Here is a 23344-nt window from a genome sequence, read left to right as displayed (position 1 = left end):
AGCTAACAGTACTTAGTTTCAAGTGAAAAGCATGAAAAATTAACACTGAAGAAGATTTCTGCAGGACATCCGAGTCCTAATTCCTCCCTGCTCACAATAAGGTTAACTTTCAAGTTCAAACAGGTTAAGTACTTTTTTTTTAGTGATGTTTTGAAAACTCTAAAGGGTAGAATGATTCCACAGCCTCTTTTCATGTAGCATGCATTCCAACTCATAATCCCTTCAGAGATACTGTCATGTACAGTAACTAAGCTGTCACAGAGAAGCATTGGTGTCTCTTAGCCATAGCACAGTGGCTGTTCTGTGCTGTGCATTATTCACTATAGCACATGGGCTATTCAAGCCATACCTACCCACTCAGAGCCACAGCAAACCAGGGCTTTGTGAGATCAAATATTTACTTTAACATCAGTATTACATGTCTCCAATGTCTGAGCTACCTTACTTCACCTTGGTTTAGTAACCTCTAACATGCACTAGTTTCCAGTGACCACAGTTGATCCATCAGCCAAGTATTTTGCTGAGAACAGTCCCATGTATATCCTATTTATAAGAGATTTGGGTACTGTGTAATTGAAGAGAAAATCCACAACCAGGACCCTGAGACTATCTCAGTTGGTTAGAGCCTGGTAATGCAAGTAATGCTAAGGTTGTGGGTCTGATCTCTGTGGAGGCCATTCACCTAAGGGCTGGAAATGACGATCCTTGTGGTCCCTTCCAACTCAGAATACTTTGTGATTCTGTAAAAACCTGACAAGATAACATTTCACACTACTTTCCTGAGGCTCTCTTCTCTGCTTTCAGTATCTGTTTGAGAGCACAACTGTCAAAATGACATAACTATGCATCTCATATCAAACTGTAACTTAAAAATTGAGATATCATTATGTGAAACAAGCCTCAGAACACATTTCTCAGCCACTAAAAAATTCTCCCAAACTCTGAACTTATATAATATTTAAATAAATATAGAAATTTAATTTTGTGAATATTTAAGAAAACAAAAGAGGAACAGAGAAAATGTTCCAAACTTCCACAATCAGTGGGAAGCAAGCTGGATTCAGAGATAGGGATAGTTGAAAATCCTCAACAAGGAGTATGTAATCTTAATTTATATATATAATACAACACACACTAAACCAAGGGGAATAATTAGTAAAATTGTGCATCCACAAGCACTTGCAGAACGCCAGTATTTGAATCAGGCAAGCTTAACAAGACTGACAGAATAACAGGAGTACTGATTACTGTGTGACTTTTACCTGATTTATCCCATTCTTGCTACAAAACAAGTAAAATTTAGAATGAGAAAGTGAACTCAAGAAAAAGGTGTTTTATCTCACATATAAAGCAGAAGGATAAGAAATTGCTGGAGTCCTTCCAAGAACCCACTGATTAAAAATGCATCAGTTCAGAGGAGGAATTCCTCTTCAAATGTGTACACGTCACAATTTTACAGACATATGGAAACTTGTTTTCAAACTACGTTGTGAAATAATATGAATGTTTCTAAATTTAAATCATTCCTGGAACACTTGACGGCAGTTTCTGTGTTATTAGAAACTTCTGGAGTTAAATCAGAATCAGTTGAAAGAAAATAAGACATCTGGAGTTCTCAACACATAATTTAAATACATCCTGCACCACAATTAAGAAGCCAAAAACGAAAACAGAAGTTGAGGGACACCCAAATGGAAATTCAAGTGAAACTATAAACTGAAGTAACTTACCTCAGACAACCTCCAAGCCTAGTCACTCATGATACCTGTAAACATACACTGATAATTTTCTCAACAGAAAATTAGGTGCTTGATTCTTCACACTTGCAGAACTGCCACTAAGACACTGAGACACTAAGGTTAGTCACCCTCAACTCAGGAAGATGACATCTATTTAAGTCCATAAAGAACAGAATTTCATGAAGTATTTGGAACACACACCACTTGCTCTAAAGGTAACACAAGGAACAGCATTAACAGCTACTTTTCCAGAAAAAGATATTGAAAACCATGTACGTAACAGCAGTGCCAGACTTTTGTGAAACATTTCATAGTCCAGAAGCTTAGAAACCAGATTACTCCCTTAGTCCAAGGGATTCAAATCTTTCTGTATCACAGAATAGTTCCACAGCCTGTGGAAGAAGCAAAACTGGAATGCTGCAAGACTTTTCCATTGAACTGGCAAGCTGTGTAAAAACCAAACAAGACAGATACAAAAGAGCAAGAAAAAGTGTAATCTGCTTAGCAAATTTGGTATTTACCAGAGCATCAAACCCAAATTCTAAGTTACACATGAGAGAGTAACAGTGACAATAGCAAGTAGAAGAGGCCACAATTAGCCCTCTTTATTCCTTTAGCTAAAAGGTCTTCAGGAAAATGTGAGTGAGCAAGACTGACCAGGTATTTACCCTTATTTTGAAAATAGTTAAGTTACTTTCATTTCCTCATTGAATATTTGAGGTCAAGGGAAAAGACTAGAAGACGACAAAGTTCCGTTTGAACAGCAGCTTCTTATATTATTTGTATTACTTGCCTTCCCTTTTTTTTTTTCCATTTAAGCGAGGAGTTCTGTTCTTTCCATAAGCACATTCCGCCCTTTTAATAGTTGTCTTCTTCAAGCAGAGAAACTTACAGTGAAACTGTATCATTTAATTACCACGTTTCAACATAAAGGATTTTCTGTAACACCAGACAACAGCTCCGAAAACAACCTCAGAATTGCGCAAAACTGAATGAACACGAATTTCACTGCAATACTTTCACTAGAAGAATGTTAAGTCTTTGATGCACAAATTGTCACATCCCTTCTCTTCACATCGTTCTTTTATCAATGCCATCTACACTGAAATACCAGGAGCTCCTGGAGCAGGTCCAGCAGGGGGCTATGAAAGGACTGGAGCATCTCTCTTACAAGAACAGCCTAAGGGATCTCAGCCTGTTCAGTCTGGAGAGGAGACCTTATCAGTGTCTTAGTATCTGCAGGAAGGGTGTCAAGGGGATGGAGCCAGGACAGAATCTTCTTGGTGGTGCTGAGCAATAGGACAAGAGACAATCGGCAGAAACTGATGCACAGGAAGTTCCACCTGAACACGAGGAAGAACTTCTTTACCGTGCAGGTGACCGAGCACTAGAACAGACTGCCTGCAGAGGTTGTGGAGTTTTCTCTCACTGGAGATATTCAAGAATAGTCTGGAGGCAATCCTGTGCCGTGTGCTCTAAGATGACTCTGCCTGAGCAGGAAGGCTGAACCAGGTGACCCACTGTGGTCTTTTCCAACCTGACCTATTCCGTGATTACGAGGAGAGCAATGCTGTGCTGCTGTGTTTTCTTCCCATGTTCATGCTTTAGGAAAAATTATACAAATTTGAGAATATTCACCAGGAATATAGAAGAAAGACTACAAGACAAGACTCAAAACCAGGCAGCACAGCTAAATCCTGCACTAAATTAATCCAGAGAAGTTCAGAATTCACAACCTGAATGACTCCTCCCTTCAGAACAAGCTCTTATCTAGAAAAGAAAAGAACAAGACACATAAAACTAAGCAGGGATAGCAGCTTCATGCCTTTGAATAGAGAAAAACTCCCAACACTTCATTGTACAAAGCATGGGAAAAAAGCAACTTTGAAAAGTATGTCAAGTGTTCCATCACACAAAGACTCTCAATTTAACTACTGCCTTAAAGCCATCTCAGCCAAGAATTGTCAGTCTGAAATGGTCATAATTATTACTCTGACCTTGGCTAGAAAAAGGAAACCCATTTTAATTGGCTTGTTGATGCCAAACATTAAGCTAAGTACTATAACAATTCAGGTATGTGCCTTCAATTGCTAGATGAGGAAATCAGCAAGACTGAAAATAATTTAAGAAGGTCAGTAGCCATAAAGGGACAGGGATAAAGAAAACAATTATTTCAGTTCAATAAAGAATGATTTCAATAACAAACTTCAATAAACAAATATCTGCCTCCACAAGATGAGATAAACTTTTAGCAAAACTGAACACTTTCAGTGACAATAGAGACTATTTTTAATAGAAGGCTCAGTCATTAATATCACAGAGCTTTTTAGAAAAGTATGTTTCCTATCTCATTCTTCCACCGTCCTCAGCCTTAAAGCCAAGAACCAGGGAAAACATGTTTTTCAGAGCATTAAAACACATAAGCAGGTATGCAAAACATTACTTCAAGAGTCTTTTACAATAGTCCTATCACGGGGGTTTTTTTAAGGATGCACCATATGTCTAAAATTTTATTTGCAATCAGGCAATATGATTAACAAAACCCATTTGGTACTGGTTTAAAGAAAGGCATGATGAAATTTAATTCTTTAAATTGGAGTGGGAAACTTCTCTTGCAAAATCTTTTTCTGGAAATTAAGCTTTGCCTATAGGAGAAAGTAAAAGGATGTAAATGGGGATGACAGGAAATACAGGCAATTAGAAATGGTAAATATGCAAAAGCAAATGCAAAGAAAACCTGTTGACTGGAAAAATCTAACAAGATTTGATTATAAATAATTTCCACTGTAACATTAAAATGGAAAGTAATAGCCCAGATATAGAAGCTAATTTTAGAAATCCTCTAAGGAATGAAAATTCACTATAGAAAAAGACATGACTGTTTGCTAGAAAACACTGTTAGTACCAGTCAGTACTAGAAAATAATCTTTTGTTTTCATTGTTCCTTTCACTACCAGAATCATTTACATCACCAACTCTCACAAAGAATCCAAACAGACAAAACAGAAATTAGGTCCAAAAACTGTGAAGACAAAGTGCCGTCTACCAACCACATCAGACAGTGTTTGTTAGTCTATTGGACTGAAAGGAACTTTTTACTATTGGAAATATGCCTTTTAAATGCAAGAGTTTTAATTTAATGGGACGTAAATTCCTCACAAGAACTGAAGTTGTCTTTGGAACCCAGCTAAAAAGTTAAATGAAAAGAAAAAAAAACACCACAAGATCCCAGTTAATATTAAACACTGCTTTGCAGATAAGATCCAATAGTGGCAAAACTCCTTCTAGAATCCCTGAGTGGCCAAATTTGCTCAAGAACTTCAGCAAGAAAGTTCTCGTGCGAGCTTTGGAGAAATGAGCCAGTAAGGTTCTCTGACACTCTATATCCAACTATCAAAACAGTTTTCTGATTTAGTCACATAAATGAAACAACTGTATAATTCAAAAAATAGATTTATGGTGCTTTCAACTGCTGAACAAAACTCTTCCCATCCTACCTTGAAAATTATCAAGGTCAAAGCATATTATTTGGTTTAACTTTTATGTGAAATATCAAACTATAACATTCAACACATGTCGGAATATTAGACTTTTCTGAATCAGCTACATAATAACACAGTTTTGTAGATCCTACTTCAATGTAAAAGTAGTATTCTGCCAATAAGTGATTTCAATGGCCCCCTAAGTTTTCATTTCACAACAAAAATAAATATTACTGTAAGGCCATCATAGCATTTGTGACCATTACCAATTCTTCCTGCATGAGAGAGTGCAGGGGGAAACCAGTAACTATGAGTTACAGAATGTGGAATAATTACTTCACCATATTTGATGATCAGAATCACCAAGTTCCTAGAATAACCAGTTACACTATTTTCCTCGGAGGGAAAATGAAACAAGGACAGTTGCAACCTCCAGAAACACAACTTTACTCAAACCTTTAACACCTGCAGCTCACCTGTAAATGGAATAAAGTTTGCTCTGTAGAGGTCCACAATTCTATGACCACTCTAAACTTCCACAGGAATGATCAGGTTCTCAGTGTAGCCTAAACATGCCCTTAGTTTTGAAAGCAGATTAAAACTCCTAGATATGAAGCAATCATTTGTACCCTTACATCACAAACTCACAGGTTTGGGGGTGTCTGCATACATGCACCTCCATGTTCCTTTTGACTAAGAAGCATAAAAGAATACATTTAAGAACACACAGTAAAGGCTGAAGGACCACTATAAAACTGAAATCCTGTGTTTTGCTCACTTGGAAGTAGTGCAACAATGTTACTTTGCTTCTGGAATTCCTTAATTTCAGGCAGAATCTTAAGAACATAAACTTGAAAAAGTCCTAATCCTATTTGCTTGAAAGGGCTAAGAGCCCTAAACCATGACCCAAAAATGGGCTTACTGAGAAAAACGTGTTCAAAACACTACAGATAGGATTAGGGCTTACCTTGCAACAGTATTCAATTATTTTAATGGCTGTATCAACCAGCCCAACAGAGGTTTCATCACAATTAGAGAAACTTACGGAATTCCAAAATTTTAAGGGATTGGTCAACTGAAAGGGTAATGCTCCCTTTCCACAGCAACTGTCCCAAAGCAGTTCTAGGCTTTCTGAAGTAACTATGAGTGTGACTCTGGGATAATAGAATATAAAGCAAGTTGAATCACCTATCATATGAAAATATACACTAACTGAAAAGATTAAGAGCCAAAAGAATCTAGACTTTAAGACAATCCTCCACTCACCTGAGCCTGAGCTTTCCAAAGACATCTTTATTCATTTGGAAATATGAATTTCAAATGGTAATAGAAGCTCTCTCTGCTTCAAGACTTTCTAGTAATTTTGTCATCTTGCCAGAAATATAAGTCATCCCTAACTAAGGCCAAAGTAGACTCCTTTATGAAAGTTAGTAGAGCAACCATATGAGACAAAGTTGTACCACCCTCAAGGTTTCCCAAAAAAGTGTTCTGGCCAATTACAAAGAAGTCATAGAAACATGTAACTCATGTAAAAGTGAAAGCGACATAACCTCAATAATTCTGATCAAAAACATACAAGCAAGGCCTGTGTTTGCAGGATTGAGGCTTATATTAAAGGAGATACAGGTAACACAACTACTGGACTCTTACTGTATTTGCATTAAAAATTAGATAGAAGCGTGTCTTTAATGAAAAGTCTCTAGAATGTCATAATAAAACGTACTGCTTACTACAATTGTTAGCATACTCTACTACTATATATTCTTCCATCATAAGCAATGCAAATCAACCTTGAAATGAAAGGAAAACCCACCAGGCTTACCCCACTCTTCCCTCTCCCGGCCTTCATTTACAAGTTTAAATGCACCTGCACTTTAGAACCGAGCAGGACACCCCGCATGACACAAGCATGATCTTAGGGACATCAGCATGATCTTAATTATGGCCTGCATGGATTTCAAGTGCAAGTTACTCCAGAAAAGCAACTCTTCCCTTAACAAACTCATCGAGGACAGAATTCTTCTCTTCCCACTTCCCCTCCATGTTTTATGTCCAAAAAGCACCAAGCACAGCAGTGTCCCAGACACCACTCTACAGCCAGAAGACAGAAGGAAGGCAAAAGGACCCAGAGCTTTGCCCAGACAGGTCCTGAAGCCCAAGACAACAACCCAGCAGGACAGACAGCACTGAGAGCCAGCACAGAAATCCACTGTGCACCATCCCCACCCACAGCTTTGGACACCTTAAGCGGCATCAGAGGAGGATTAGGTTGGACATTTGGAAGAAATTCTTCACAGAAAAATGATTAGATATTTGAATGGCCTGCCCAGGGAGGTGGTGGAGTCACCGTCCCTGGAGGTGTTTAAGGATAAAGACTAGACGTGGCACTCAGTGCCATGGACTGGTTGACATGGGGGTGCTCAGTCTTAGGTTAGCCTCGATGTTGTCGGAGGTCTGTTCCAACCTAACTGATTCTGTGCAAAGGCACGAACACCCAATCACCTGGGAAAGGGGGCATCTGACACGCAGAGGGGAAAAGCGACAGCGGACAAGCCCCAGAGACCGCATCCCCCGCCCGCCGCCCGCCCACGGCTCACCCGGCAGGTACTCCGCCTCGAAACGCCGCCGGGTCTCGCTGATCAGCGCCGCCTTGTCCTGCCGCTGCTGAAACGAAACAAGGAACGGGAGGCCGTGGAAGGAAGGGAAGGCCAGGGCCCCAAGAGACCAGTCAACCCCAGCCCCAGCCCCAGCCCCAGCCCCTCACCTGTGCGGCAGGGCCGGGCCACCCGCCGCGCTCCGCCCGACCACCAGCCGCGAGCAGCTACATGCAGGCGGGCAGTAAGGCAACAGTGAGGGGACAGGGGTACAGGGACTCACCTCAGCCATGGTTCGGCGGGTCCGCCCGCGCCACCCGCTCTGAAGCGGCTCTGGGAGCGCGAGGGGCGGCGGGAAAGGGGGACGGAGCGCCGCGTGACCCCGGGGGGGCGGGGCCTCACGTCGGCCAACGGCAACGAAGCCCCGCCCCCTCCGCGGCCCCGCCCCCGCCCGCGCTCCCGTCGTGCTCCCCGAGGCGGGAGCTTCGGAGGGTCCCGCCCGGCCGGGAAGCGCCGCGGGAGAGGCCTCGGGAGCCGGGTGAGGCCCCGCCGGTGTGGAGCCCGCGGTCGCTACCCCTGTCCGTGCCCGCTCTCTCACACAGGAGCTCACGTGGCCCGGGCCGGGCGGTAACGCTGCCTCAGCCGGATGAGGGGCGTCTGTGCGGACCCCGAAAGTTGAGTGAAACTTGGTGAGACGGCTGCGGTTCGCTCGGGGTCCTCGGGGTCTTCTGTGGACAGGGAGGAAGGGAGGGAGCCGAAAAATGACTGTGCGCTTCTTCAGAGAGCCTTCTCCTTAGCGAGGCTATAAAAAAAATGAATTGTAATTGTTAACAAGCACTATACCTGAGACAAGGCTCTTAAATTTGGAAATTCAAGCACCGTTGCTTTCCAGTCTGCTCAGTATATTTATGGGGTTGACACCTCCCATTCAATCACACAAACTGCAAGTGTACGGTTTGGTTTGGTTTCTATCAATTTATATTATTCCGTGCAACTGTTGATAACCAGAGAATTCATACTATGGCAAATAAGTGTTTCTGAAACGTTTCTGTTACCTAAATCTCTCAGTACAAAGTTGTTTAACTTCATTTTTAATCTGTGACATTAAACTACATATGGCCTCATTCTTCAATCGCTCATGATATTGTTTTACAATGCATAGGTTTTCTTAAAGATCAGTTCAGCTAGTCCCAGAACAATTTATCCTTTTTTTCTTGTTTGCTTTTGTAGGTGAAAAATATCCAGATAGATTAAGTTTCTCACAAAGAAATAATCCTTGGGGATACATATGGTTTTCTTCTAGAGGAATATACATAAAGATAAATCAAGATGCTTCTGGGTGAGCAAGAACAACTCTTGTCCTACAATGGTGAAGTCCTTGTATTTCAGCTGACAAAACCAAAACATGTGGAGGGAGCAGCTGATAAAACAATGAATTTATGTGTCAGAAGAATGGTGTTCAACAGAGACACTAAGGTATTTGTTCAGAAGTCTTCTGGAGCATTCAGCATGCATGCTAGTCACTCAAAAATTGAAATGATTTGTTGTAGCTGCACAACAGATTCCAGAACAGGAATTATTCTTCCCTGCATTTTGATGAAAAAGAAAAAACGGAATAATGTCAAATACATTTTACTGTTGCTTCACAGTTCAAATCAATTTGAGCAGTCCTTTCATTTCAAATTGGATTATGAGCTGAAAGAAGACATCAGGTTGTTTGCTGGCCCGTCAGTGCTGTGGAGACACACCAATAAGCTGTTCTACATCTCTTCCAACACCTGCACGGTTCAAAGTGCTCCTTTTCAGCTTTCTTCAGTTGTGTGGACAGGTGAAATTGTAGGTGAAGGCGCTGTTGTCTTAGGGGTAAGAACTGCTTGCCTGCCTGAGAGTGAAGATGCAGATGAGTTTTCCATTTCAGACAGAGCCATCTGGGGTAGCGAGTTCTTTGGATACGCAATTCAAACACAGAAAATGCTGACTGCCACGTGCTTCATGCCCCACGCTTACAGCAGAGTGGTATCTTCTGTCTACGTCTGCAAGAGTGAGAGATTGAAAAAGCAGCTCCGAATATCACTTGTTGCCATAACCCACAAGAACCAGCTTATTTGGTTCCAAAATGGTCTCCCTAAAGGTGTTTGTGAGCTTCCTTTCGAGAAACCAAGTTCAGTAAAAACAGCTGTAACCAGTAGCAATGATTTGCTATTTATTGTGTCTTTTGCCTCTGGGGATAGCTGTGTTGTACAGAGGAGAGACAGCTTACAGGTACTGGGGGCTTTAAACAGCTCCATTTTACCACTATCTTTTTTGTTTATGGCGTCTTATTTGACGTTCCTGCAGCTGAAAAACTGCTCATTTAAGTTTGTTAGAGTTCTTGCTTGTTATTGTTGCTGCTGTTAAAATAACCAGTCTAAAGTATGAGATTGTTTTGCTTTCGTTGCTTGCTTGTGTATCTGAAAATGAAGCTGAGATTCTGTCTCTTAAAAATACACTTATGAATCTGAGCCTAAGCTTCTTCTGCTGATTGAAAACTGCAGTAGCGTGAGAACTTGAAGTTGTAAGACAGTTAGTTATGAGTGTGCCTACATAATTTGTGTTAAACCGATATTGTTGCAACGCATAAACTACTCATTGGAATTTAAAAGCCCTTTGCGTCTCATTCCCTAGTAACAAAAAGTGTTGTTTCATAACAAGAAGAGGCCTTGCTTAAAGTTAGGAGAGACTAAGTTAAGTGCTAGGGTTTTGTAATAACCTAACAAGAAAACTTACGTAACTCAGGAAATAAAAATTTGTCCTACTTAGTTGTCAGCATTATTGTACAAATTTGTCTTTATCGTTCAAGCATATTTAAGTGTGTAATGAAGCAAAAAATATTTCTCATTGCCAAAGTTATAATGCCTTTAACTGATCTGCAAGTATTACTGTTCTAAAAAAATTCAGCCATTTGAGTACACTGAAAAGTGGTCATCTCTGCAACCTGTATTCTGGAAAGTGATCTTTAAAGAGAAATGGCTAGTTTTTCCTAGAGTTACATAGGCTCTAAATGATGGGGTGAGAGTGAGAGCTTAAAAGTACTGTGTTCCACACACCTGAATAAGCTGCCTCTTTATAAAAAGCAAGCTTCTGCAAATGAGATCTCAAATAAATCTATTTTAAAACCTTTTCTACTGTAGGTGGCTTCCAAATGCCAAAAAGTGAAGTGTGTTCTGGTGGATGATTTTATTGGCTCTGGAAGTGAGCAACTGTTACTCCTTTTTAAGGATGACTCCAATACAGACGTGTTAAATACATTCAAAATAACAGACCTTGGAGCGGTTGACTTTGCAGTAAGTTGAGCTTGCCTTTCCTCAGCTACTAATTTAAGAAAACCTCAACAAATCGTTGAAGTATTGGTGCAAAGTGAAATTGGATGTGTGCTGTGAAATGCCCTAAAGTTTAAATACAATATTCCCTGCTGTAATCATAAGTTATCTGAAGAGATTATCTACTTCCTTGATAGTATCAACGTTCTTTTGGGAAATTAATGCAGTTGAAAATGCTTCACATATGTAACAGTTTTGCTACAATGCTTACCTTTTGGCTAAGGGCTCATAATTAAGGCCATAGTGCTTGTTAATTAGCTTCCCATAATTGGGTCTTTCCATTATGTATTATCAAATTCTAACTGCTTTCAGAAGATAAGATTTTTCTTTTAAAAGGCATCATATGGTTCTGCTGGTTTTCTGCATTTTCTCAAAGAATTTTATAATGCTGTGTAATAGCCTGTACCTTACTTTCAGCTTTTTAATTCATTCAGGGTTTTGTTTTTGTTTTTGTTTTCTTTCAGAGTGGTATTAATTATAAACATGATGTTGCTGCCACAGAAGGATTGCAAGAGAATGGTTTGCTTACCATCCAAGCCCTTGAAACAAGATTGCAGGTTTGTACTCAGCTGTTCTGCCTTCATATTTTCTATAAATTATTTTTCTGTATCATTACATTTTCTAAAGGGTGAGGTTAATTATGCTGTTTTTATTGAAGAAGTGGTTCAGGAAAAAAGACAACATACTAAGTATCTATTCTTAAATCAGTGGTCATCTTTGTTTCAGTTCCATCAATTATTATAAATACATTTGGGTAATTGTAAAGGTCTAGGTTAATTTTAATTAAAAGTTTGAGCTAATGCTGAAGCTATCTTATCAAAGCTTCCTAACAGTCATTTTACTCATAGATGTTTAAATACCAGTTTAATAAAATTAGACTGTTTACTTCTTTTTTCCACGTGCCATAACTTTCAGATTGTGTAGTGCCGGGTTCCCGGTGCTTTTGCACAAGTTGGTTACTGTTGTTTTACCACCTGCTGATGTTTCTTCTCCTGTTCCTAGTGGTTTTATAAGGGTAATTTTGCAAAGTACAGTCGGTAAAGCAAAAGTGTATCCTTCTTTTAATTAACATCATTTATAAAACAAGCTGGGGGAAACTTGCTAGAGCCCAAGCAATCCATGGGAATATATGATTGCCTTTCTGCTTAACTTTCTACCTGCCTTTCTGTCTTTCATTCTGTTAGTAAACACCCAGCATATGCACCAAGAAGTGTTTTTGCAGTGTATGTATTGGCCTATACCAAATGCATAATAGTTGGCAAAAGGGGAAGATTATTAAAAAAAAAAAAGCTCATATTGAGTCACATCTCAGATTGAGATATGAGGCTATTGTTAGTTTGCTAAAAGTGCTTTAACGACAAGATACAAGGTAATTACTCCCATAATTTGAGAATTAGTGAAAACTAAGTGGGGTATTGTGTCAGTTTTATTTCCAGCCTTTAAAAATGAAGCAAATTAACTGGCAATAGTTTGCCAGTTAATAAATAAATGAAGGGAGGGCATATTAGGAAAAGACTGAAAAAGAAACAACTTTTCTAGTTCTAATAACAAACAAGATGTCTAAAGAGATGTTGCGCTTCTTCCAAAAGATAAAAGCTGTTGTTCTGAGAACAGTGGTCAAAATGCTTTTTTGCATCTGTGTTAGGATCAAATGAATAATCTGGTTTGCACTTTCTACTGGTTCTGCTGGAAACAAGTCACTGGCTGGCGATTTCATTTATCATGTGCTGATAAAGTTGTTCTTACAAACACAGAATCCTTCATAAGGCCTCATTTATTTCAGTATTTTTAGATCTTTTTAATCTCTGATTTTCAAAGCCACATGCTAGCACAAATCCTGTAAGCAAGTTGGAAATCTTCCTGTGTTTCAATGCTGTAAATCTTTGAAATTGTCAAGCTGATGAAATTGGAAGTAGGTACAAATATTTCTTTTTAACCTTACTGTTGTTTTGCTGTTGACGTCTCCATTGTTCTGCATTGTATTTGCTGAACAATCAAGTACTCTTGCTGGTTTTTATAATCTGATGTATAATTGAATTTCAAGGATGATTTTTTTTAAGCAATAGGGTTCTGGTTTGAAGCCTAGGTTCTGGTTAGCTTGGGAATTTCCAAAGGTTATTTGGTCTCGGAGTGGATCCTCCTGATATTTTTCATCAAAAATCAGGTATTCTAGAAATTGCCAATCAAATCATGTTTTGACAGTCTCTGTGGAATCTTGCCTTTTAGAGCAAAATTAAGCAGATGCAGCCCTTTTTCATCCTCTGTTGCTTTATCCTTGTTTCATGTCTGCACAGCTGTTTTCTAGCTGTGTGAAAATTTTGGCAGGACTGAAGTATGGTCCACTGTATAAGTAGGTTGCATTTACGTTATACACAGTCATATATAAGTTGTGTTTTGGAGGTAGTGAAATTGAAAAATAGATCAGTTTGTGCATTTTTGAACTGTTCTATATTTATCTTGTATACAGTCTTTTGGACCTGAATCCAGCCTTTTCTTCTATGAATATTTATTTTTCTTTAACGTGTTTTAGTATCTTCTGAAGAAGACATCCTTTGGCAGAGCACTGCAGATACATTTCAACAGCTGAGGTTACAGGGTTTCTCATGGTTTTAGTTGGTTGTTTTGGCAGAAATACCACAAGTCAGAAGTATCTTTATGTCCACTGGTCTGTTGTCCTCCCCAAATACTTAACAGTTTTGTAAGGATTATAATGCTGGATTTACTCACAGCTCTGTTGTGTTTGGCTCTGGACTGCCTTGTTTTTATGTTCATGTTTATTTTCTGTTCTAAGGTGATCTAGTTTTATTTTCTTAGTTTCTTAGCGCAAAGCTTGGAACTTCTTATGCTTGTTGTGCAGTACATCTTCGCATATAGCAGAAGGGATGTGCCTGTCCCTTGTGCCAGAGAGAGTTGATGGTGGGCAATCCTCAGTCTTGGGTTTGCCATGTGGTAAATTTCAGGTCTCTTCCTTGTGTTGCTTTATGAGGAAAAAGGGCTTCCAAAAGTCAGCTTGGTCAGCAAGCACACAGCAGTGAATTTTTGGCCATTTTGACTACTTCCCAGTCTGTGCTTCCCCATTTGCTTTCTGTTACTCAGTTGTTTATTCAGGAGTTGGCTCCAATGGGAGTAAATGATGGTTTAGTATTCTGATGACCTCAATTAGGAAGGGATTGTAGACTCGTCTTTGTTCTTAACTCTTCATTTCTGTCTTCTGGCACTGGAATATTTCTTGGAATCTGGTACTTGGATGCATGGTTAGATAAATTTTTTACAGAACTTCTCATGTTGAGTGCTACTTGTTCTAAATGCCCCTTGCCATTGCAGCTTGAGCAGAGGACATCACTTTGCTTCCATGAATTGCTTTTTTTATTCAGGCTTGTATTGGTGTTATGTGTGATCCTGCCTGGGGGGGTTTGGGGATTTTCTGAGGGGATGGGGAAGAGGGAAGTTTGGTTTTGCATTCCAGTGGTAAGTTTGTTCACTCCTTGGCAGCATTGGACTTCTTAGGATATTGCTTTCCAGATAATAGCTTTTGAGGAGCTTTCTTAAAACCCGAGAAGCTGGTGCTGGCATGCTTTTTAATTTGTTTTTTTGGTATTTTTGTTGTTGTTGTTTTGGGTTTTTGTTGTTTGGGGGTTTTTTAACTGAGACATAGCCAGCATGTATGTCTGTTTGTAAATCTCCCAACTCTTCAATTTATTTACTTGACCAATAATCCATGCAAATCTTGATAAGAAAATGAAACTGCTATCAGTGAAAATATGAAGCAGAATTAATAATGAAAGACCTGAATATCTACACAATTTGATAAAGTTTACCTTCATATTTATCTTAAACTCTAGATTTAATATTGAGAGACCAAGATTCCGAGATTCATACTTAGCAACTGAGTAGCCTGACGTGAACATTCTTTAGAAACATTACTTGAGGAATGCCAGGATCTTGGCTTGTGATACTTGCATAAGAATGGAAAGCTGAAAAAATATTTTGATATCTGCAATAACCTTTCTTCTTTTGCAGTAGACATAAGCTTAAGTCTAATGATCATTTTTATCTTTTACAGGCAGGTTTCACCTCTGTTCGAGAGCTACAGCAGCATTTAGAACTCCAAAAGAGGGTTATTCTTGAATCTTGCAGAGCACTGATAGATCTTGTTGAAGAAAGAACCCATATTCTACCGAAGGCAGAAGAGGTAAAATGCAGAAGATGGTACAGATCACTTCTGAATTCTGCCAAGCCATTTGTAGAGGGTGCTGCCCTCAACCACTTGTTACTTTCACCAGTAGGGGTTGCCACTATCAAAACTCATTAATCTGCTTTTTAAGTTTGGTTCATTATCTTAACTTGCCAATGTATGTACGTAAGAGTGAATTTAGTTGTCTTTTGTCTTTCCTTGAAATTGATGTGCACAATACCTCCTGACAACTGAGTTGTATGGAGGAGTAACCTCTAACAGAGTTAGTGACAAACAGTAGGGGAGTGTACAGTCCTAATTGGCACAGTTGCCTAGAGACTGAATATCTGTCTGTGATCTAACATCTTACAAAAAGTGAGCTGTCATAGATTTGTGTGAGAAAAATCGATTTTATAATGGGGGCAGAGTGAACTGTGGGCTGAGAAGGTGATGGAGGTTGGGAAAATGTTATCTTAATATGTTGCTCCAGAAAAGCCTCCTAGTTTAATTGAAATGGAGTTGATCTGCCTTTCAGTTACTGTTGTGGTCCCTTTCAAGTTAGCCAGCTTTGGACAACAAAGTGTTGAGCAAATAAATGCACTAATATAGAATAAATTCTAGCACCTTAAATCTTCTTTGGACAATTAATTGTGTGACAGGTCAAGATTTAGATATGTGATGTTCACAAGGAGAGAACGAGTTTTATTTTACAGGATATCATGTGTTTTAAGAAAATGCAGTTCTATCTTTTGAACCTGTTGTTGAGAATAAACTAGTTTATATATTTCATTCTATGTATCTAAAAAGCTCTTCCAGCAGTCATTTGTGGTAATACACGAAATAATGCAGTATAAAAAAAACCAGTATCTCTACTTAATTTACCTAAAAAAAATGTTTTTCTCCAAGGAAGGTCTTGTCTCTCTCTGGGATGATGTAGAAAATCCTCCTCATTCTCTTAGTGAAGAGACATCATTGGCATCTAAAATCCCAGAGCACTTCACAGAGAAATTGTGGCAGCGTGTTGTGGGTGACAGCTTGGTAGTTGGAGTAAAACTAACTGAATCCTTTCACTGGTAAGTATATAAATTTATCTAATAATTTCATTGGTTGTTTTATAGAAAGCGAATATGCAAGTTAAGCTCTGCAGTAGTGAGAGTGGATTTTTAAACTTTGAATTTTCGCATTTTGAACATATGTATTTAAAGTGTTTCTTTGTGTGTCTCTTTGTCAGTATTGTTGCTGCTGCTTGTCTCTCTCTAGCACTGTGCAAAAAAATACATTGTATAGCCAGAAATCAGTTGTGCGTATATAGTTACTAGAGACTTTTCACAAAAGTTTTCTCTTTTTTTTGACAAAAATTATGGTTCTTTGCAGTCCATGCTGACATAGCTATGCTGACATCAGTATATGTTGTAAATAAGGCTCTGTTTTAAGTATACAGTTCCTGATGTTTTACTGTTAACTGCTTGCCATTCCTAAAGAGTGATTTACTTGAAGAAGCACAAAAGAAAACATACTAAGTTCTCTCATCAACTTAATAAGTACTTAGGTTTTGACTATTCTAGTCAAGTATCCAGTCAAAGTATTTGCAAAGCTTATGTATTGTGTAAATTATGTAGAACAATAGAATGATCAGCCATACAATACTCAAACCTTCAAAATAATTTGTTTGTTCTTATTATCATCTTTACAATTATTTGTTTATTCTGTTTATTTTAATTACTCAGTTCAGTTGTAAATACTGCTTATGTCATTGCCCCCTGACAGAGAGAGAACTCATTTGCAACACAGGTTGAAAAAACAGGATTACATGAAACATAAATTTACAATGTTCATTGTGTAATGTAAACTTTGGTGGAGTCAGAACATGCCTTTTGACCCATGTTCCCACATGCAGTGTAGCTGAGACTGTATTAGGGTGGGCTCAAAGACTACTGATGCCACTGAAAATCATTCAAGTGGTTGTGAGGGAGCTGACCTGTTACACCCTCTGGCCATTCTGCTGGAGCTGTGGGTATATTCTTTCTCAACTGCCAGATTGCTGTAACTTTACAAAAAAGTTGACCTCGTCCTCTTGACAGCCCCTGTTAAGAGCCACTGAGGCAAGAGATTGTTTTTGCCTTTCTAGTGTTTGTTCTTTTAGAATTGATGATGATGACTTTGGTTTTGAAAATTAAAAGATTCATTCTCGTATAGCTTCAGAGATCCTCAGACTTTAAAATCCAGTGGCAATATCTAGCCCTCTCCCCTATTTTTACAGTTGAGAAAAGATCTGTGGAGAAGTCACTTGTCAAAAGTTACCTGGCAGGCTAGCAGCAGAACCTGGGTCTTCTGGACTCTAAATCAGTACTGTAATACAACAACCTGTGTTTTTGGAGAAAAGGGCATGCTTTCTCTCCATCCCCAACACTGAAATTCTTTATAGATTATTTTTGTTCTTCCTACTAATGCAAGATTGCAGTGATATCTTAGATTGCATTATGAGGTGGTAATACCTCTCTGTAAAGAAAATTAGAGATTTATAAGACTTTCAAATGTCAGTGACATCTTGAGATTGAGTAGATTGTCAGAATAATGTATTCATTGAGAGAGGATTTGAAACAGTAATATTAGGATTTCATTGAAACAGCCCTGTGTTGAATAAATAAAGTACTTCATACATTTCAGGAAATTGCTGCATGTTTAAGGTAATGGTATCTTAAACCTTTTATTTTACTCTACATTCAATTTTATTTTAATATATATAAAAATATAGATCATCAGAAGGGCTTTTAGTCCTCAAAAGGGCAGAATTGATACTTTCTGCATTTTTTTGTTGAAACTTAAGTTAAATCTTTAAAAATAATTTATGAATGTCATAGAGTATCTGCATAGGTTATGTAGAATTTTCAACCTTTTCTGGCTGAATTAAACATCCAAATTCTTTCAGTTGAAGTGATGCATCGAACTCCTAAAAGCTATTTGAAAATTCAGTCCACGTTTTGAAAATCTTTATACTAAGCTTAGATGAAATAGTCATGTGAAGGACTTATACTCTTTGCCCACTCTGTGACTTAACCTGGAATGGTATTGGAATTTGTGGTAGTCTTAAATGTCTGTACATATCTGCAGAGTTATGGTTATGTGTCAGACGGCAAAAATATGAACTGGGAGTGCAGTCGTATTGTATGGATTTTCACAGGTCACTGAATGATGTCAGCTTATCTTTAGTGATGGATCAAGACTTCTCTTCAATTTCTCCAGTTATCAAGTGTCAAAGTAAAATCATTAAGCTGAACAAGGCATTCTCAGCATTGGCTGTTTCCTCATGTCAAATTCAGCCGCCTCCGAAAAAGATTAAATTGGACTTGCATAGCAAGGATGATCTGAAAAAAGAGTTTCCTAAGAGACCTTCAGGGGTTCATCTGGATGGAGCAAAGACAGTCATTGCTGTTACCAACCTTTCACCTTTATTGGCGTTTCATCGTGTCTGCTGTGCAGTTCTTCTACATGCGAAGAGGCGAAAACATGGGAATGATGGTTTACAGGAGAGCAAACAGATTACTGTGCTCTGTGGGAAAATTTTGTTAAGTATGGAAGATATTTCAAATGGAAGATTTTCAGTAAAGATGTTCAGGGATAATAGTTACTGTACAGGTAAATAGATTTATATACCTTGTATGCATAAATATTTATGTATTTGATTCTTCTGGTTATTTTAGGTGATGCCAAACTAAGTTTCCAACGTGTAATCACATCTGTCTCTTTGAACACGAACTGCATAGGCCTTTTGGGAATTAAAAGCTAGGTGAAATATGAGATGGAACATTTTTCAAAATGGAGTTGCTGTAGGGTTTTGTGCTAGCATTGATGCTGAAGGGTATCTGGAAAGGATAATTTTGAAGGTGTCTGAGTACAGAATGCTGAGATATATATATTATATATTATATTATATATATTTTATATATATATATATAATATATATACATGAGGTTTTTTCTGACACAGTATTACCTCTTAAATAATACCAAAGTAATTGAAACTTTTCCTCATCTACATGTCTTTTATGGTCATTTATTTTCTTTTCTTTTAATATTCCTGATTGAATTGATTTTTTTAACTGAGCTTTCGCTCACGAAAGGAAATATCCTTTTGATTGTTTGTAATGAATTTTAATTTTTCTTCCTTTAATGCTGTATCATTGCTAAAGCTGACATCATCTGACTATCCCAGGAGGCTGTTAATAGCCTTCTTTTGGCAAGGTGATGTTTATCTTAAGAGCTTTCATTATATTGGTGGTGCTCCATTAATCAACTGTTTTGCTTGACAGAAGTAGGTATAAGAATTTAGGTGAGAAGAAAATTCCCAAAGAACACCTGAATGCAGGTGCAAATGCTTCATGAAAAACTAGGAGTATGAGCCAAAAATCTAAATACATTTAATGCATGCAGCATGATCAAAATTTTTGGGTCAAATATCTTTTCATTGTATTTTCTTGCAGGTGCCATGGAAGATATACTTGCTGTCCTTGCAACAGCTGTCAGATTCTCCTTTCAGATTATGTCTTCTGACTGCACATTGACTCCAGTAAATTCGTGGTTACTGGGAGAAATGGAATGCACACCTTTTAAGGAATGTCATGGCAACATATTCTGTCATAAAGCAGGAAATGTGTATGGTACAGTTTTTAACTGGAGCCTGAAAAATCCATTTGAAGGGGTTCTAACAATATTTTGCAGGTAAATTCACTCGAAGCATAGCATATATTCATCATTCCATACAATGCTTTTTTAGTCTTTACACTGTTTCCTACTGATACCATAAACAGCAACCAAAATCATAACCAATAGGCTTCCAATATGATGATATGATAACAATCAGCAATAGGAGAATTATTTTCAGATCAGAACTACGGCAGAACCTGAACTGTATTGTTTAATTTTGTCTAGGTTAGAACATCATTTAGAATTAGTTGGAATTACAAATAAATCTACTCTCCAGTAGTATCTGCTTGGTGCTATTTCTTCTCTTCATTTTGCTGCGTCCTAATTTTATTATTTTTTTTTTACTTTATTCTTAGTATAATATATAATTTTTTCTTCAACATGTGTTGATTAAAAGAAAAATCTTTAAGGGGATATTAAAACAAAAAACCCAACCAAACCACAAACACCAAGTTATACTAAGTTTAAATGTATTGCTAGGTCATTTTTTATTTTAGTACTGCAACATAAATTTAGTCTCATTTTGTACAAGTTTCTGCTATATTTATTTCCTACCTGCCATTATTATGAAAAAAAAAATAATCGGAAGATTCTCAGTGATTTCATTTCTTATGTAGATTCTTGGAGGAATGTTTTTAAAATTTCCTGAACCAGGCTAAGCAAGTTAGTAGTACTGCCATAATTTATGATTTAGCTGGATAAGGCTTATAACATAAAAAGTACTTCTTGAATATTGACAAATGTTGCTGTCCTGAAGAGTTCAAGCTGAAAAATAGAATTAAAAAAAGGTATAACTTTTAGGAGTCTGTATTTTATAGTGAGGTTCAGTCTTTTACCCAAATTAGGAGTTGATCTCCTTTATGTAATAGGAAAGACTGAAATGTTTAAGAGATCAATCAGTAAAATTTTAAGTCTCAAGACTTTTGGTTCCTTTTGAAAAGTTAATTTACTTAGTGCTATTCACCTTTGATCCTGTTTTGCACTAATAGTTAGTGAGCTGCATGTTTATGGTGTAACTATGATTGTACTTTCTGTATCTTTTTTTCCTGTCTTTGTATTGACCTTTTATCCAGCTAGGATATTTCTGTGATAGGTGGAAGCTACAGACTATTCTTTTTTTCACAGCCTTTCAGAAACCAAATAAACTATACATTACAAGTAGTGGAATGTTAAGATAACTAAATTGAAATAGAAGTACTTCAAGGAAAGACATCTTTCTGATCTGTGTGAGAAAACTCACTATTTCAGGGTGCTTTTCGGTTTTTTGGGTTGAGGTTTTCTTTGTTTATGAGGGCAAACACCAGGAATAAGACTTTAACAAACTCTGCATTTCTCTTAGAACAAGGGATATGTCCCTGTGTCGTATATGCTACAGTGGTATCCAGGAGAGTAGGTTTCCTGATGATTACCAGCACTTTTATTTGGCTTTCGTGATAATTTTGAATGTCTGATTTTTAAGTGCAACTTTCACCCTCTGTTTAAGAAAGACAAGCTGTAGGCCACCTAACAGTCATGTGCATACCTATTGATAGTGACAATCAATGAATAAGTGATTTTTTTTTTCTGCCTCTAAATGCTTGTTCTTGTATGTAAAGTACACACAATACTTAAAACCATAATCAGCATAAGTGTTTCTATTTTGTTTTCCAGTAGCTTTGTTTTATTTTCCACTGTGGAATATTAAAGATATAAGGTAGTAATAATATTAATAATAATCATCATCATCATCATCATCATCATCATCATCTTCTTTTACAGAAATCTGACCATCGTGTTCCAGTGCCTTCATAGCCTTACTAGAGTTCTCCCACCAAGCTGCCGTGTAAAACTCCTGAGATCTGGAAGAAAAAGTGTACTTACTGAACAGTTAGCACTGGCTTTGGAAAAAGAAATGCTCACCTCGAAGAGTTCTTTCTTCTCAAAAGAAAGTAAGGCTGAAAACAGTCTGACATGGGGGAATGAGGCTGGCAAGAAAATCAATAATGCTCCTCTGGCTTCTTTACTGGACACTGAGGAAGGAGTTCAGCAGTTCAGGAAGAAGCTTCAGAATGAGCGGGAAGAGTGTGTGCTAAGTATGAATCAAACTATGAATGGTGCCCTCTACCAGAAAATTGCTTTGAAAATAGCAGAAGCTCAGCTCAGTTCAGATATGATTGTGTGGAGACTGAGCAAGTCCTAGAAATGATTGACTAAATTTATTTTTTAAATTTTTTATTAAAATTATACTACTAAATAATATTTATATTTTCATGGGTACTTATATTGCATTGTATTCTAAAGCTCTGTTATTTCTACAGATAAATACTGGTATTTTGATTGATGATTTGTAGCTGCTTTGCCAAGAACTTAATATTAAAGATTGATGAGTCATTTTGTTACAGATTTTGAAAATATATTTTAAGGTATTTTTTAATAAGTCCTACTCTAAAATCATAATTCTTGAACTATAAATGAACTATTTTATATAAAAAAAATAATAAGCATGTGCTCTTTAAAACAGTTCTATTAAACCTGATAGATGACTGTTTACACAGGTAAAATTTAAGCATTTTTAAGAAATCTTAAGACAAATATAGAAAAGATCTAAGCTATGCAACCAATTTTAATTCATAGTTTGAGTGTGGAGTTTGACATTCTAATTCAAAGAAGAGGCAGTTTATCTTCATGATATATCAAACCTTTTAAATAATTTCTAGTGATACCACCTGAGGAAGAAGACTCTGATTGTACCTTTCAGCCCTATCTGATCTTAGATCTGAGAGATTATGGAGTATTTATTGGAGCTGGAGAACCAGATTAGGCCTCTTACCAGATTTCAAGAACTCATGAAGATTCACTTTATAATAAAACTGCTTCAGGTTTGGGAGGTCGGGCTAATCTCATTGGTAAATCCTTCCTTGGGCATTAACTGACCTTCAATGTCAGAAGATGAGTTTGCTCAATCCCAGAGTCAAATGATTGTCTGCTGATACTGGCTGCTCAGTGGTTTTGGCCTATCTCAAGTAGTTTAAATAATAATGGGCAGCTTTGCCTATTATTCCTCCCTTCTCTGGTTTGAACAAGACACTGCCTATGCATCCAGGAAGAGAACTGCCTGTACTACTTGCTGAGGTAGTAACTTTTTAATCAGTTTTTCCCACCATTTTCAGATTCATGAGAGGCAGAAAAGTAATTTGCTTCCTTTTATCTCTGCTTTACATAAGTAAAACGTTGCTAATGTTTGTCACTATTTTTCTGAAGTTGTCAAAATTTTGCTTTTCATTTTCCTTACAAACAGAGTTTTAATAGTTAAT

The 23344-nt window shown here is 37.7% G+C and overlaps 2 protein-coding genes across 4 annotated transcripts in view; one reads left to right on the top strand and one right to left on the bottom strand.

Moving 5' to 3' along the window:
* The window catches only part of MOSPD2 (motile sperm domain containing 2), a 33015-nt gene extending 24885 nt beyond the window's left edge, over positions 1-8130 (bottom strand). The window contains exons 1-2 of one of the 2 annotated variants that reach the window (XM_027689067.1): positions 8099-8130; positions 7819-7885 (exon numbers count right to left, since the gene is read on the bottom strand). In XM_027689067.1, coding sequence (XP_027544868.1) covers positions 7819-7885; positions 8099-8107 — 76 coding nt within the window. In that variant the 5' untranslated portion in view covers positions 8108-8130. The remainder of the gene's footprint in view (positions 1-7818; positions 7886-8098) is intronic. The other variant, XM_027689068.1, reaches the window with a different exon arrangement.
* A 223-nt stretch (positions 8131-8353) lies between these two features.
* FANCB (FA complementation group B) lies at positions 8354-22915 on the top strand. 2 transcript variants are annotated; one of them, XM_027689192.1, is made up of 9 exons: positions 8354-8504; positions 9046-10077; positions 10986-11138; positions 11639-11731; positions 15238-15366; positions 16255-16421; positions 18530-18984; positions 19829-20066; positions 21810-22915. In XM_027689192.1, exons 2-9 carry the CDS (start codon positions 9145-9147, stop codon positions 22228-22230), a joined length of 2589 nt encoding a protein of 862 aa, XP_027544993.1. In that variant the 5' UTR covers positions 8354-8504; positions 9046-9144; the 3' UTR covers positions 22231-22915. The 2 variants fall into 2 exon arrangements, with proteins under 2 accessions (XP_027544993.1, XP_027544994.1); XM_027689193.1 differs by having other exon boundaries at positions 8354-8529.
* The last annotated feature ends 429 nt before the right edge of the window (positions 22916-23344 follow it).

Source organism: Neopelma chrysocephalum, unplaced genomic scaffold, assembly GCF_003984885.1.
Source record: "Neopelma chrysocephalum unplaced genomic scaffold, ASM398488v2 Primary Assembly neopelma1_76, whole genome shotgun sequence".
In the NCBI taxonomy this organism is placed as follows: Eukaryota; Metazoa; Chordata; class Aves; order Passeriformes; family Pipridae; genus Neopelma; species Neopelma chrysocephalum.
Note: the sequence above shows the minus strand (reverse complement) of the source record. Positions and strands in the feature narration are given on the sequence as shown.